This window comes from Podarcis raffonei, chromosome 8 (genome assembly GCF_027172205.1).
Source record: "Podarcis raffonei isolate rPodRaf1 chromosome 8, rPodRaf1.pri, whole genome shotgun sequence".
NCBI lineage: Eukaryota > Metazoa > Chordata > Lepidosauria > Squamata > Lacertidae > Podarcis > Podarcis raffonei.
The window spans coordinates 79229401-79246620 of NC_070609.1; the positions used below are offsets into that span (position 1 = coordinate 79229401).

Sequence of the window (17220 nt, forward strand, 5' to 3'; positions counted from 1 at the left end):
AAAAGGTGCAACCAATATTTTTATTTTGAAGGATGAAAGCCACTTTCAGGGACCCAGAAAATCTTGTTGCAGAAATCTTGCCAGGGAAAAGTGCTCTCTTGATCTAAGGCCACGGAGGTGTTGGCTTGGGTTTATTCCAAGGGAAAGGGAGGAACTTCTGAAGCAGAAGAGGATGTTTGTGGTGAAACGAGAGTCCAGAGGAGTGGGGGTCTCCGATGGGTGCTCTCGTTTCTCCTGGAGGCTGCAAAAGCCTTCAGCGGAAGTAGTTGGGGCAGTCGTGGGCTGTGAGATGCCAAGCTCTCTCAAAGGCCTCAACCACCCCGGGCAGAAGGGGACCCTCCTCACTGCACTTGAGATTCTCCTGCAGTTGTTCCATGGTAGACATCCCGATGATCACAGCATCTCCAAGGTCAGCCTAGCGGGGGAAAGAGCAAGAAGAGGGAAAGGTGAACATTGGAAGACTCGGCTTACGAGGAAGTCCAAAGCTGACAGCAAAATTAAAAGAACGTTTGGGATTTTTTATATGAAAAAAAGACGCCACATTTGGGGTATACAGTGGCACCTCAGATTTCGAGCATCTCGGAAGCCAAACGTTTCAGTTTTTGAACACCGAAAACCCAGAAGTAAATGATTCCGTTTTCGAACGTGCCTCAGAAGTCGAACAGCCCTGTTTAGGGAAGTTTTTAATGACTGATATTTTAATGTATTTTTAATCTTTTGTTGGAAGCCGCTCAGAGTGACTGCGGAAACCCAGCCAGATGGGTGGGGTATAAATAATAAATAATAATAATAATAATAATAATAATAATAATAATAATAATTTTTTATTTATACCCCGCCCTCCCCAGCCAAGGCCGGGCTCAGAGCGGCTTACAAGCAATAATAAAAACAAGATAAATGATTACAACTTAAAAACAAAAATAAAATACAACATTAAAATAATGGAACATTAAAATATTAAAATGTAGCCTCACCGCAGGAGGAGAAGGAAAAGAAAAAAGAAAGAGAGGGAGGGAATCAAATTGGCTCCAAGCCAAAGGCCAGGCGGAACAACTCTGTCTTACAGGCCCTGCGGAAAGAAATCATATCCTGCAGGGCCCTGGTCTCATGAGGCAGAGCGTTCCACCAGGCTGGAGCCAGTGTTGAAAAGGCCCTGGCTCTGGTTGAAGCCAGTCTAACTTCCTTAGGGCCCGGGACCTCTAGGGTGTTGCTATATATGGACCTTAAGGTCCTCCGGGGGGCATACTAGGAGAGGCGGTCCTGTAGGTACGAGGGTCCTAGGCCGTGAAGGGCTTTAAAGGTCAAAAGCAGCACCTTAAATCTGACCCTGTACTCCACCGGGAGCCAGTGCAGAAAAGCACTGGGTGAATATGCTCCCATGGCAGAGACCCCGTGAGGAGCCTCGCTGCAGCATTCTGTACCCGCTGGAGTTTCTGGGACAGCTTCAAGGGCAGCCCCACGTAGAGCGAATTACAGTAGTCAAGTCTGGAGATGACCATCGCATGGATCACTGTGGCCAGGTTGGGACAGGAAAGGTAAGGGATCAACTGCTTGATGCGGCGAAGGTGGAAAAATTAATAATAATAATAAAAAAAATAAAAATAATATTACAGGTTTCCCCTTGACAGGGTGGTTGCAAGGATAAAAAATTGAGAGCAGGGGATATAAGTAGCATATGTCACCTCCAGAATATTAGACCTACCAGAAGTCATTTATTGATTCTGTTTTGGGAATACAGTGGTACCTCGGGTTAAGAACCTAATTAGTTCTGGAGGTCTGTTCTTAACCAGAAACTCTTCTTAACCTGAAGTACCACTTTAGCTAATGGGGCCTGCCGCTGCCACCACACCACTGCCACACAATTTCTGTTCTCATCCTGAAGCAAAGTTCTTAACCCAAGGTACTATTTCTGGGTTAGCGGAGTCTGTAACCTGAAACGTCTGTAACCCGAGGTACCACTGTAGAACAGTTTAGACCTGGTCTCAGACACACACACACAAACTTCTTCCCCATACCATACCGGGCTGGCGGAAAAGTTCACCATTACCTGCAGCTTTGAGTGATGATAGATCCAGCGCAGGGCAGCTGAAGTCAAGCTGGGTGTGTCTGAGCCATACACCTCGTGGAGGGCTTTCTCGACCAAGTCGACCCCCTGGAAATGATGTTTCTTCCAATACCTGCGTAGTTGTTTAAAAAAAAATTTACGGTCATTTACATTCTGCATGTTTATATGTACAGTGGTACCTCTGGTTACATACTTAATCCGTTCCGGAGGTCCGTTCTTAACCTGAAACTGTTCTTAACCTGAAGCACCACTTTAGCTAATGGGGCCTCCTGCTGCTGCCGCGCCGCCGGAGCCAAATTTCTGTTCTCATCCTGAAGCAAAGTTCTTAACCCGAGGTACTATTTCTGGGTTAGTGGAGTCTGTAACCTGAAGTGTATGTAACCTGAAGCATATGTAACCCAAGGTACCACTGTATCTCTATATATCTGAATGAATCTTACATAATAAGCAAAGGAAAATGGCAGTAGTAGATGGCAGTTACAATTGTATCATGCCATCTGGTCCACGTGCAGGATGCGAATGCAGCACCTGGTGTTCAGAGGTAGACTGCCTCTGTGCCTAGAGGTTCCATTTAGTGCCATGGCTAACAAAATCACTCCCCTAACCCCGCATTAGGGACGCGGGTGGCACTGTGGGTTAAACCACAGAGCCCAGGACTTGCCAATCAGAAGGTCGGCGGTTCAAATCTCCGCGATGGTGAGCTCCTGTTGCTTGGTCCCTGCTCCTGCCAACCTAGCAGTTCAAAAGCACGTCAAAGTGCAAGTAGATAAATAGGTACCGCTCCGGCGGGAAGGTAAACGGTGTTTCCGTGCGCTGCTCTGGTTCGCCAGAAGCGGCTTAGTCATGCTGGCTACATGACCCGGAAACTGTACGCTGGCTCCCTCGACCAATAAAGCGAGATGAGCGCTGCAACCTCAGAGTCGTCCGCGACTGGACCTAACGGTCAGGGGTCCCTTTACCTTTAACCCCGTATTTATTGCTCTGACCTCTTTCCTCCAAAAAACAAGAACTGCCTCCCAACATTAGCAGTTTAATTTCTTGCCCCCGTGTTCAAGAAGCTAGCCTCTTCCTATATCAACAGAACTGACTCGTCCCCTGCCTTCAAGATGCAAGCCCCTTTTGCCATCTTTAGACCCACCTGTCCCTGTAGATTTTGGCCCAGTCGTTGCCGAAAAACCTGCTAGCTGGCTGCTGGTTCGAGTCTTTGTCTTCGTACTTGTACCTCCCAGTCAGGAGCCCTCCTGCAAGAGGTGAAAGTGAACGCCCAAACGTTAGGGACTAGAACCTTATAAGCCAAGATGCCTCACTTAGGTCAATCCACTCTCTTCTCACCCCACAGCTAAAACTCCAGCACCTCTTTGGATTTCTGTCTGTCATTCTGGCCCATAAAACAGCAACAACAACACATTTAATTAATATGCATATTTTGTGCGAAGATCCCAAGGCAGTTCACAACAGAAAAAATACAAAATGAGAACACAAAACAAAAACAAAACCAATACCTGCAAAAAAACCCCCACATATTTAAAAACCATAGATTGTTAATCAGCCTGAATGAAGAGAAACATTTTCGCCTGGTGCCTAAAGTTTTGCAGCCCTGCCACTGAAACCACCCCATTCCCCGGCATTCCTTGCCAGACCCGTACCAGCCAGCGGATTATATGCGTAGAATCGAATCCCAAAATGTCTAAGGCATGGCAGCAATTCGGTCTCCACTTGGCGCGTCGTAGCGTTGTACATGCCCTTTGGGGAAAAGACAGTAAAAAACAAAATTCATAAAGAAGCCTTGGAGCAGACCGTTGTGTTGCAAAATCCCTTCTGCCCACTGACCGAGGGAACTGCCACTACTACAGGTACCATCGAACATCCGTTCTGCATTTGTAAGAAACTGGTTGTTTATTGTGGCGGCACCTTTGGAACTCCCTGCCAATTGACATTGGAAGAAGGGAGGGGAGAGAGAGATTGTTCTCTTTCCAATTATGTTGTGGATTTTTGTGCTTTCATACGTACTGTAAACTGCCCTACGAGCCTCGGATGAAGGGCAGTATAGAAATCTAATATATCACCAATATCATCAGGAACCAGTGTTTCCCCAATGGGACATCTGCAAGCGAGATTTGAGCCCAAGGGCCCTCTCCCCTCCAGTTTCCAGCTTTGGTGTTCATCCAATAAAAACCATGTTGTTGTTTTTTTAAAAAAAAACATTGAAAAGTAGCTATTATGGAAATATGTAGAAGAAGAAGAAGAAGAGTTTGGATTTGATATCCACCTTTCACTCCCCTTCAGGAGTCTCAAAGTGGCTAACATTCTCCTTTCCCTTCCTCCCCCACAACAAACACTCTGTGAGGTGAGTGGGGCTGAGATACTTCAAAGAAGTGTGACTGGCCCAAGGTCACCCAGCAGCTGCATGTGGAGGAGCGGAGACGCGAACCCAGTTCCCCAGATTACGAGTCTACCGCTCTTAACCACTACATCACACTGGCTCTTTATTCTAAACTACCTGCATAAGCCTTGCAGAACAGATACATTTTCAGCATGTGTTTAAAGGCTGGCACAGAAGGGACCTGCTGGCAGAGAATTCCACAGGACTGGGCCAATCAAGGCTTGGTTTCTTGTCAAATAATAAAAACACAATGCAGCATCAAACATTAAAAAGGAAAACCAGCAACACTTCTGCAGGTGGTCTCAGTGACTGAGCTGGGCTTTGCAGACTCATTGCAGCACTTTCCAATGATACAATCCTATGATTCTAATACACAGACTTAAACCATTACCAGCTTGGTCAATGGTCAAGAGTGATGGAAGCTGAGAGTCCAGACACATCTAGAGGGGCCACAGGTTGCCCAGCCCTGACCAAACAACTTGGGGAAAAGACCTTCATTCGCCCACCCAGCTCTCACCTGGTACACTGTTGGCAACACCCAGTTGTTGGCCTTGCAGATGCCATAGATTTCCGCCACCTGCCACGAGGCATAGTTGGAGAGACCCAGTTCCTTAAACTTCCCCTGTCGGAAGGAAAAAAAACAAATAAGCCCCTGTATTTTTAGCTCTATGTTCACAGATCGTCTTAAGACAGAAGAGGAGGCTGGGTGCTGGATCAGACCAAAGGATCTGGTGGTTAAATGAGGACTAGGGACATGGGAGACAAGGGTTCAAATCCCCTCTCGGCCATGGATGGATGACTGTGGGAGACCAGTCACTGCCTCTTAGCCTCACCTAAATTGGATTGGATTAAATTAAATTAATTTCTTTTTTTGCCATGCGAATAAAATTTAATGCGCACAAGCTAAATGTGCATAAGCTGTGGCCGTAACGTACGCCACCCAGAGCTGCTAAGGATGAAAAAAGGTGGAATGTAAATGCAAATAAATAAATTAATAAAATCTAATTAAGGGTTCTCCCCCCACCCACTGTCTGGGTGTTTCCTTGACGTCAGAGGAAATGTAAGTGACTGAAACAGCGATGCAACTTTAGGTCAGATAGCAGACAAGCGCGAGACAGACAAGGTTTGTATTTGGCAGAAGGCGAACTGCAGCAGAAAGGAAGCACGGCGGATTGCGCTGAATGAACGCCGGTTGGAACGGAACTCGTGACCTTTGCACCCCCTCTATTCCGGACACCAGTGTGGAATATTGCAGGCCTTGCATGTGTGTTGTTTTAACTCGGGGATTGGAAGGTGCCTCGATTTGTTTAGAAGGAAAAGGTAAAGGAAAAGGGACCCCTGACCATTAGGTCCAGTCGTGGCCGACTTTGGGGTTGCGGCGCTCATCTTGCTTTATTGGCCGAGGGAGCCGGCGTACAGCTTCCGGGTCATGTGGCCAGCATGACTAAGCCACTTCTGGCGAACCAGAGCAGCGCACGGAAACCCCGTTTACCTTCCCGCTGGAGCGGTACCTATTTATCTACTTGCACTTTGATGTGCTTTCGAACTGCTAGGTTGACAGGAACTGGGACCGAGCAACGGGAGCTCACCCCGTCGCGGGGATTTAAACCGCCGACCTTCTGATCTTAGGCTCTGTGGTTTAACTCACAGTGCCACCCGCGTCCCTTTTAGAAGGAAAGGGGGATACAAAAGCAGCACATCAAACACCAACTGGGAGGCCCAGATGAGCTGCCCAGTTATGAGAATCAGTTTCCCGCCCCCCCCGAAAACCCCAGTTTTTGCACCTCTCTGTGTAGCTCATTGCAGGCCTTCAGCGTCTCTTCCAGGGGGGTCTTGTGGTCGGGCATATGGAGGTAGAAGAGGTCGACACTCTTCGCCTGCAGTCTCTGGAGGGACGTCTCCAGTTGGGAGCGAACGCCATCAGCCTTCAGAGTATTGCCCTCCAATGGATTTGCCTTGGTGGCTACCTTGACTGGTGGGGAAGAGAGGACTAGATCAGGGAAGTACAGTGGTACCTCGGGTTACAGACGCTTCAGGTTACAGACTCCGCTAACCCAGAAATAGTACCTTGGGTTAAGAACTTTGCTTCAGTATGAGAACAGAAATCGCACCGTGGTGGCAGCAGGAGGCCCCCATTAGCTAAAATGGTGCTTCAGGTTAAGAACAGTTTCAGGTTAAGAACGGACCTCCAGAACAAATTAAGTTCTTAACCCGAGGAACCACTGTAGAGCCTTACTGCAAAGACTGTGCACTGGTCAGCATCCACTGATCTACACACATAAAACAAATTCACACACAGGCGTCTTCCAAAAACCCACCCCAAACCCAGCCCTTTTGTGAAACATGGACCACTTATAAATGCCATATCCAACTCCTCGAAAGATTCCATCAACGGTGTCTCCGAAAATTTTTACACTTCACTTGGGAAGACAGGCAAACTAATGCCAGTGTCCTGGAAGAATGAAAGATCACCAGTGTCGAAGCAATTGATTCTTCAACATCAACTTTGTTGGACTGGTCATGTTGTGCAGATGCCTGATTATCATCTTCCAAAGCAACTACTCTATTCCGAACTTAAAAATGGAAAGTGCAATGCCGGTGGTCAACAAAAGAGGTTTAAAGACCCTCTCAAGGCAAATGTAAAAAAGTGTAGGATAAACATTGACAACTGGGAAACACTGGCCTGCGAGCGCTCCAGTTGGAGAACAGCCTTTTACCAAAGGTGTCATGGGCTTTGAAGACGCTCAAACTCAGGACGCAAGGGAGAAACGTGCTAGGAGGAAGGCACGCTTGGCAAACCCTCACCGTGATCAACTCCCACCCGGAAACCTATGTCTCCACTGTGGAAGGACGTGTGGATCCAGAATTGGCCTCCACAGTCACTTACGGACTCACTTTTAAAACCGTGTTCATGGAAGACAATCTTACTAGGCTATGAATGATCGCCAAAGAAGGTATGATCAGGGAAGGAAAGGAACTCTGACTGCATTCTGTAAAGGTAAAGGGACCCCTGACCATTTGGTCCAGTCGTGACCCGACTCTGGGGTTGTGCGCTCATCTCACTCTATAGGCCGAGGGAGCCGCGTTTGTCTGCAGACAGCTTCCGGGTCATGTGGCCAGCATGACTAAGCCGCTTCTGGCGAACCAGAGCAGCGCACGGAAACACTGTTTACCTTCCCGCTGGAGCGGTACCTATTTATCTACTTGCACTTTGACGTGCTTTCGAACTGCTAGGTTGGCAGGAGCAGGGATCAAGCAACGGGAGCTCACCCCGTCGCTGGGATTCAAACCGCCGACCTTCTGATCGGCAAGCCCTAGGCTCAGTGGTTTAACCCACAGCGCCACCCGCGTCATTCTGTAAAGAGGAGCCCCCAAAACCAGGATGAGGAGCAAACAAATATTAACAAGGCAGGCAGAGCCAAAGACAGCCCACCAAGTCTGTCCATCTGGGCCCCCCAGGGCTCTCCCCAAGCCACACCCCTCCCCACAGGCCACACCCCCAACGGACCTGCTCTCAGGCTTCGTGTGATGGAACATGACCTTGAACTCTGACCGTGCCTCTTCCTTGCCTGGATGGAGGACAGAGATTGTGTGTAGGAAACTAGTCTAGTGCCCAAAGCTAAAATTTGCATCCATTGCTCTGCCCACTTCCCCCTCTGGCCCTGCCCATCCCTTGCATCTGGCCCCCGGAAGGCTGCACAGAAGGAAAAGTGGCCCTTGGGTTGTTAAAGGCTTTTTCACCCCCTAAGGCCTAATAATAAGCTGTACACTTGGGAGAATCTGAAATCAAGCCTTAGGAGTAAAGGTTGAGGGAGCTGGGAATGTTTAGCTTGGGAAAGAGGAGACTGCTGGGGATAAGATAGCCATCTTCAAATACCTAAAGGGCTGTCAAATGGAAGAGGGAACATGCTTGTTTTCTCCTGCTTTGGAGGGCAAGACTCGAACCCGTGGCTTTCTTGTAGGGAGATTGCAACTAAACATCAGGAAAAACTTTCTGACTGTTAAGAGCTGTTTGACAGTGGAACAGACTCCCCTGGACGGTGGGGGACTCTCCTTCCTTGGAGGTTTTTAAGAAGAGGTTGGATGGCCATCTGCCATGGATGCTTTAGTTGAGATGCCTGCACTGAAGGCGGGTTGGACTAGATGACCCTCAGGGTCCCTTCTAGCTTCTATGATTCTATGTTCAAACTTCCTTTTCCTTCTCAAGCTGCTTAGCAACTCCAAGTGGCCTTCAGATTAGGTGGGAAGGCTTTCAGTATAATCAGGGATCTTTGCAAACACGCAGGAGACTTTTGACCACTGGAATAAAGGCAAGGGTTTTAAAGGTGCCGGCAGCCCTTTTGATTGATTTCCAGCCCTTTGAGTTGTTGAATAACCAGATTATCAACCCTCTGAGGCAATAAATTTGAGAGCAGAGCGAGACCAAAAGATGCAGGGATCATGTTGCTAATGGGCCTGGTTGGTGGAGGAACCCAATTAAGAAACTGGTGTGGGGAAGCAACTGGTCCATTTTTGAGTTTCAGTGGGCAAGGCTGGACCGAGAGATGGGGAAGTCTGGGGTAGCCTTCCAGATGTTGCTGGAACAACCGATGAAAATTAAGAAAATGAAAGGCCAAACTATAAAAGACAAAGAATGAGGACAGATGAGCATGGGTTTAAAATGGGGGTGGGTGGAGTTGGATTAGTTTTGACTGCATGGAAAGGGTGGGGAGGTAGGAGAGAGAAATGCACTCTGCACATGCTCAAATGCACCGTTGCTCTGTTGTTGTTGCTGTTTTGCAGACTGGTCTAGGCAGCAGACCCCCCCTCCTCCAGCCTCAGCGTGTCATAGGAAGCTGTCTTAAACAGAGCCAGACCACTGGTCCACCGAGCCCAGTTATGTCTACACTGACCGGCAGCAGCTCTCCAGGGTTTCAGGCACGGTGCATCCGTGGGAACTGAATTGCATGATGCAAGACAGACGCTCTCCTCTTACAGCTAGGACTCCTATTGGCGCGCCTGCAAAACGGAACTCGATTCGAATCCTGATGAAGCTCCGCTGAGAGTTCGCGGCGACGTGTCAATGCGTGCCAGGCACTCTGCATGCGCCCAGAGGAACCGTTGCCGGCCAGCTGGGCTCGACAACGTCTACAGCAGCCCCACCTACCTGCCGCCGCAGCCTTGGGTTCAGCCGCCAGCCAGGCTCCCAGGATCCGCTCCGACTCGCCCCCCGCGTACATATGCGCGGTATCCAGCTCGCAGTGCCCGCGGGCCAGGAACGCGCGCAGCATGGCCCCGCTGGCCGCCGCGTCTGCCCTGCGCCCGAACTCCATGGTGCCCAGCACCGAGCGCACCCCGCGGCTCTGCCCGCGTAGCCCCGACATCCCGGCGGCTGCAGCAACTCGATCTGCCTCTGGCAGAACTCGAACTCGCCACCAGGTCCTGGGCAAAGGCAATCGCATCACCACTGTCTGCGCATGCGTCAGCGCCTCTTTTCCACTCCTACCCCCTCCCAGGAGAAGGGACCGTCTCGAATTTCCTGATTCCAGAAGCAAAGGAAGAGCCTTGCCGGATGAATTCGGGTCCCTTATCCTTCCATGTTGGGAAAGGAGTACGACAAGGCTGTATATTGTCTCCCTGTTTATTTAACTTATATGCAGAATTCTTCATGCGAAAGACTGGGATGGATGAACCCGTAGCCGGAAGATTGCAGGAAGAAATATCAACAACCTCAGATATGCAGATGACACAACCTTGATGGCAGAAAGTGAGGAGGAATTAAAGAACCTTTTAATGAGGGTGAAAGAGGAAAGTGCAAAATATGGTTTGGAGCTCAACATCAAAAAAACGAAGATCATGGCCACTGGTCCCATCACCTCCTGGCAAATAGAAGGGGAAGAAATGGAGGCACTGAGAGATTTCACTTTCTTGGGCTCCATGATCACTGCAGATGATGACAGCAGCCACGAAATTCTTGGGAGCCTGCTTCTTGGGAGAAAAGCAATGACAAACCTAGACAGCATCTTAAAAAATAGAGACATCACCTTGCCAACAAAGGTCCGTATAGTTAAAGCTATGGCTTTCCCAGTACTGTAGTGATGTATGGAAGTGAGAGCTGGACCATAAAGAAGGCTGATCACCGAAGAATTGATGCTTTTGAATTATGGTGCTGGAGGAGACTCTTGAGAGTCCCATGGACTGCAAGAAGATCAAACCTCTCCATTCTGAAGGAAATGAGCCCTGAGTGCTCACTTGAAGGACAGATCCTGAAGCTGAGGCTCCAATACTTTGGCCACCTCATGAGAAGAGAAGACTCCCTGGAAAAGACCCTGATGTTGGGAAAGATGGAGGGTTCTCGAAGCTACAAACATGAGTCTGACCAAACTGTGGGAGGCAGTGGAAGACAGGAGTGCCTGGCGTGCTCTGGTCCATGGGGTCACGAAGAGTCGGACACGACTAAACGACTAAACAACAACAAATCCTGCCATGTCATTTTAACCTTTGTTGGTTTGTTTTATTTATTGCATTTCCATCCCATCTTTTCCTCCAAGGAGCTCAATGTTTCTCCCTGCCGTTCCTCATTTAATTCTAGCAACAGCCCTGCCAGGTAGGCTTGGCCCAGACTCAATTTGGAAGAAATCATTTGCTTTATATGTAATTTATTGTCCCTGTTTTAAAACTGCTGGCTGATATAGATTCTGTGCCCGTTTCTTCTTGAGCTTTAGATTTTCATTGGCACTTTTTAGTAAACGTTTTGCATAGTTTGGATACGAACCATTTAGAGAGAGGTTTTCATCAGTCAAGTGGTATTTTAAAACTGGCAAATATATAGATAACAACCACAAAAATCACTGGTGAACAAGGGGCATGCAGGAAGTCCCCAAGCAGAAAAAAAGCTACAGCCTGCTGGATCAAGCCAAAAGGGCAGCATCCTGTTCTCACAGTGGACATTATGGGATGCTCAAAAGCATGATTCCAATGCAAAAGCACTCTCCCTTCCTGTGGCTTCCAGCAACTGGTATTTAGGAACATTACTGCTTCCAACTGAATGGACCTAAGTTATCCTTGTCTAGTAGCTTTGGTCGGTCTACTCCGAGTAGGACTAGCATTGGATTCAAGCCCCCACCTTGAACTCCTCTGGAGGAAAATTGGACTAGGAATGACTTAAAAAAAAAGGCCTACTGACGAGGAGGAGGAGGGAAGCCTTCAGAGAGGGGAAACGCTCTGTGCATGCTCAGAGGCACTGTTTTTACAATCGCCCTCAATTGCCATCACTGTTTAGCGTAATACTGTAACAGAATGGTAGGTCTGTGCCCAAAATGCTTACTAAAAGCTGGGAATGTAAGAAAGCAAAAAGCTTCTGGGAAATGATATATAATGAGATGAAAAAGATGTTGAAATATACATTTATTTAAAAACCCCAGAAGCATTTCTACTTGGCATTGTAGGGGAGGATATTAATAGACAGGATAATAAACTGTTTTTATATGCAATAATGGCAGCAAGAGTACTATTGGCACAGAAATGGAAACAAGAAGAATTAATGACGAAAGAGGAATGGCAGGCGAAATTAATGGACTATGCAGAATTAGACAAGATGACAGGAAGGATTTGAAACGTGCGGGATCAGAGTTTCTCAGAGGACTGGAGTAAATATGTGAACTATTTGAAAAGCAATTGTAATCAACAGATTACGCTAGTAGGATTGCAAGAACTTTTGTAAGGAGGGCTATGTGAAATATTGCAGAGAAAAGTTGAAATATTGCAGAGAAAAGTTGAAATATTGCAGAGAAAAGTTGAAATATTGCAGAGAAAAGTATGAAGAGAATTATTAGTGAAGGACTATTAAAAGTAATAGTGAAATTAATGAAATGCAGGTTAAGTGATAAAGATTGAAAAACCTTCAGATGCGGTTGATGGAAGTCCAAAACACTGAATAAGACAAGAAAATATGTTGTATGTTTTTTGGAAATTTCATGTAAAAATTAATAAAAATATATTTTTTAAAAAAAGCTTACTAAAAGCTGGCCGTGGGTTCTACAGTGTCGGCAAGGTGACTCAAGAAAGTGACTTGGAGGCTACCTTGACTGGTGGAGAAAAGGACGTGATAAGGGAACAAAACAAACTTGAGCTCCTGCCGAACGAAGACAAGGAGGGTGTATGAAATTATCAGAAACTCCAGGACCTTGGGCTACATGCAGCCCTCCCAACCTGCCTATCTTGCCCTTGGGACTGTTCCCAAGCTACAAATTTGAATGGCTTTGCTTTGAACCCTCCTCAGGTCTTGGGCTCCATGATCACTGCAGATGGTGACAGCAGTAACAAAATTAAAAGATGTCTGCTTCTTGGGAGAAAAGCAATGACAAACCTAGACAGCATCTTAAAAAGCAGAGGCAGCACCTTGCTGACAAAGGTCCGTATAGTTAAAGCCATGGTTTTCCCAGTAGTGATGTATGAAAGTGAGAGCTGGACCATAAAGAAGGCTGGTCGCTGAAGAATTGATGCTTTTGAATTATGGTGCTGGAGGAGGCTCTTGAGAGTCCCATGGACTGCAAGAAGATCAAACCTCTCCATTCTTCAGGAAATGAGCCCTGAGTGCTCACTGGATCCTGAAGCTGAGGCTCCAATACTTTGGCCACCTCATGAGAAGAGAAGACTCCCTGGAAAAGACCCTGATGCTGGGAAAGATGGAGGGTACAAGGAGAAGGGGACGACAGAGGACGAGATGGTTGGACAGTGTTTTCGAAGCTACCAGCATGAGTTTGACCAAACTGCGGAAGGCAGTGGAAGACAGGAGTGCCTGGCGTGCTCTGGTCCATGGGGTCACGAAGAGTCAGGCACGACTAAACCACTAAACAACAACAACAACCTGTTCATAAATGACCTGGATTTAGGTTTACGAAACTGTTCACGGATGGCAAGGAGCCCCAAAAGTATCTTTCCATACTGGGCAAATGAGCAGTAAAATAGCAATTAACAAAGAAGTATAAAAAGTACATTTCCCCTCCATTTCCTAGACGAAGGCCATAATACAAGTGAGCATCAGATCAGCACGGCCCAGCTCTGAGCATGTGCAGAGTGCTTTCCCTTCTCAGGCCCCTAAGCAAGCCTTTGCCGCACTAACAGGAGATTTTGTCAGCTGGACCAAAGGTAACAATGCAAACGGTCCTTTTGATTTGCAGGTTGTTGATTAACCAGATGACCAACCCTGGAAAGAAATAACAGTAAGAGCAAAGGTTGAAAGCGGGCAAAATTGTCCTGCTAATGCACCTGCTTGCTGCAGGAATCTAACTGGAACTGGGGGGGGGGGGAACTGGTTCATATTTAAATGACTGCGCTCCGTGGCAAAAGGACATCCAGAGATGGGACTCTTCCATGGCCTTCCAGATGTCACTGAATTCACAAATTAACTCCTGCATTTGCAGCACTCCATGATCTCTCATTTGGGACGCAGGTGGCGCTGTGGGTTAAACCACAGAGCCTAGGGCTTGCCGATCAGAAGGTTGGCGGTTCGAATCCCTGCGATGGGGTGAGCTCCGGTTGCTCGGTCCCTGCTCCTGCCAACCTAGCAGTTCGAAAGCACATCAAAGTGCAAGTAGATAAATAGGTACCGCTCCAGCAGGAAGGTAAACGGCGTTTCCGTGCGCTGCTCCGGTTCGCCAGAAGCGGCTTAGTCATGCTGGCCACATGACCCAGAAGCTCCCTCAGCCAATAAAGCGAGATGAGCGCTGCAACCCCAGAGTCCGCCACGACTGGACCTAATGGTCAGGGGTCCCTTTACCTTTACCTTTACTATGATCTCTCATTATTCCTGATCACCAGCCAGGCGGGTTGGAGATGAAGGGGGCTGGTGCCAGAGAACATTTGCAGAGCAGCAGGCCCATATCTCCCCCATTTTGGAATCTAGATTAATGGGAGGGGGGATTTATTTAGGGGAGGAATGAGGGTGGATAACCTTTGACTCCATTGAAAGAGTGGAGGGTAGGAGAAGGGAGAGATGCACTCCACACATGCTCAAACGCACCATTGCTTGGTTGCTGATTTTTTGCAGGCTGGGCTAGATAGAAGACAACAACAGATCCTAGGAAACTACCTTACTCGGCTCCCTTGGTCCATCAAACTCTGGATTGTCTACACTGACTGGCGGCAGCAGCAGCTGCAGCTGCTCTCCAGGGTTTCAGGCAAGGCGCACACACCTGCAGCATGAATTGGGACCTTCTGCTTGCATGCAAGGCAGGTGCTGAGAGTCAGCCCTTCTGAGCGTGTGCACAGAACTCGATTCGAATCTAGATCAGACTCCGGTGATTGCTCGCGGCTCTCTGTGTGTGTGGCACTCTGCATGCGCTCAGAGGAACCGTTGCTGACCCCCTGGACGTCTAGAGCAGCCTTCGTCTCCGGCTCCCCCATTCCACCGACCCACCTGCAGCCGCAGCCTTGGGTTCAGCTGCCAACCAGGCGCCCAGGATCCGCTCCGACTCGCCCCCCGCGTAAATATGCGCGGTATCCAGCTCGCAGTGCCCGCGGGCCAGGAACGCGCGCAGCATGGCCCCGCTGGCCGCCGCGTCTGCCCTGCGCCCGAACTCCATGGTGCCCAGCACCGAGCGCACCCCTCGGCTCTGCCCGCGTAGCCCCGACATCCCGGCGGCTGCAGCAACAGATCGCTCTACCTCCGGCTGGACTCGAACTCGCCACCAGCTGGGAAACCGCCTTTTAAAGCACGCGTGACGCCACGCCTTCCCTTTCCAGGTAAGGGGCCGTCTCAAAATTCCTGCAACGTCTTTTTAGAGCGTGCCATTTTGCAGCATGTCGTTTTGTATGCCTGTTTTAAAAGTGGTTCAAGCAGTGCCTTCAGTCAGGGTGTCCTGCTAAGGTCTGGGAGACCTGGGTTCAAATCCTCACTGGGCTATGAACTCACATAAGTGCGACCTTGTGCCGGTCACTACTGTCTATCTCAGCCTAACCTACCTCTCAGGTTTGTCCTTGGGATTAAATGAGAGGGAGGGAGAACCGTGTGAGCCAATGCTTTCGAGCAACTTGGAGAAAAAGGTAGGATATAGAATTTGACTCCATCAGGAGGTTGAGGGCTCTCCTTCCTTGGAGTTTGTTTTTAGCAGAGATTGGATGGCCATCTGCCACGGATGCTTTAGTCGAGATTCCTGCATTGCAGGCAGTTGGACTAGATGACTCTAGGAGTCCCTTCCAACTCCACGATTCTATGAAATGCATAACAGATCTTATGAGGGACTCTCCATCACTGGACTTTTTTTTTTAACTTTATTGCAAACGATTTACATATAACAACAGAGACAAAGACAATATCTCAATGACAATAAACATTAACTAACAACACATCTTCTAACCTAAGGCCCAGGGCCCGGATGTGGCCCAATCGCCTTCTCAATCCGGCCCGCGGACGGTCTGGGAATCAGCATGTTTTTACATGAGTAGAATGTATCCCTGTTCACAAGTGTGGTTTTTCCTTGAGCTGTTTTTTCAGTATGCAAAATGCTGATGGCCCTCGTGTCAGCTGTACAGATCCCAGAAAAAGTGCTTTGCAAGAGTAGCTGCTTTGGACAGTGCCCAGGTTAGGGAGGGGAGGGTTTGAAAGAGATGGAGGGTTTCCCTTGACATTTGGGTCCAGGCTGGTAGTTAGAGATACACTACCCCTGAACTTGGAGGCTCCATTAAGCCCCAGTGGCAAATAGCTGTACTGGCTTGCATCCAATGTTAAGAGTAGACCAGGGTTAGGCAACCTAAGGCCCAGGGGCTGGATTGGCTCAATCGCCTTCTCAATCCGGCCCGCAGACGGTCCGGGAATCAGCGTGTTTTTACATGAGTAGAATGTGTCCTTTTATTTAAAATGCATCTCTGGGTTATTTGTGGGGCATAGGAATTCGTTCACTCCCCCCCCCAATATAGTCTGGCCCACCACATGGTCTGAGGGATGGCAGACCGCCGCACAGCTGAAAAAGGTTGCTGACCCCTGGTCTAACATCACACACATTTTTTAGTTCCAATTCACCTCATTGTGCTTTCGACAAATTCTTAACCTTTACGCAATTCCTGTAAATCTGTTACATATCCAGAAAATTTTATACATTTATAAAGGTAAAGGGACCCCTGACCATTAGGTCCAGTCGCAGACAACTCTGGGGTTGTGGCGCTCATCTCGCTTTATACAGCTTCCGGGTCATGTGTCCAGCATGACTAAGCCGCTTCTGGCGAACCGGAGCAGCGCATGGAAACGCCGCTTGCCTTCCCGCTGGAGTGGTACCTATTTATCTACTTGCACTTCATGCTTTCGAACTGCTGGGTTGGCAGGAGCTGGGACCGAGCAACAGGAGGTTACCCCATCACGAGGATTCGAACCGCCTGTCTTCTGATCTGCAAGCCCTAGGCTTTGTGTTTTAACCCATAGCACCACCCAAGTCCCTTCTACATTCATAGTTACCCTTAATATTCAAGATTCAATCTAGACCTGTCAGGAGATTTGCATTTTCACAATATTGTTTTAGATATTCTTTAGATGTTATCCATTCTTTACACACTTTCTGGTTTGAGTTTCCTCTTATTCTCCCAGTCATTTTCACAATTTCCAAGTATTCTATCATCTTCACCTGCCAGTCAAGCTTTGTAGGAATTAAGTCACATTTCCAGTGTTTTGCTACTAAAATTCTAGCCGCCGTAGTTGCATACATAAAGATGGTTCTAAAGTTTTTTGGGATTTCACTGGAAGGTTTTAAGCAGAGGTTGGATGGCCGTCTATCAGGGATGCTTTAGTTGAGATTCCTGC

The 17220-nt window shown here is 48.2% G+C and overlaps 1 protein-coding gene across 1 annotated transcript; it reads right to left on the reverse strand.

Annotated features, from left to right (window-relative positions):
• Window positions 1-6: 6 nt before the first annotated feature.
• Window positions 7-15107, reverse strand: AKR7A2 (aldo-keto reductase family 7 member A2). The gene is made up of 9 exons (XM_053401940.1): window positions 14807-15107; window positions 12446-12561; window positions 9595-10049; window positions 6233-6420; window positions 4966-5070; window positions 3712-3808; window positions 3204-3306; window positions 2048-2177; window positions 7-415 (listed from the first exon to the last, which is right to left on the reverse strand). Exons 1-9 carry the CDS (start codon window positions 15062-15064, stop codon window positions 254-256), a joined length of 1614 nt encoding a protein of 537 aa, XP_053257915.1. The 5' UTR covers window positions 15065-15107; the 3' UTR covers window positions 7-253.
• Window positions 15108-17220: the final 2113 nt, after the last annotated feature.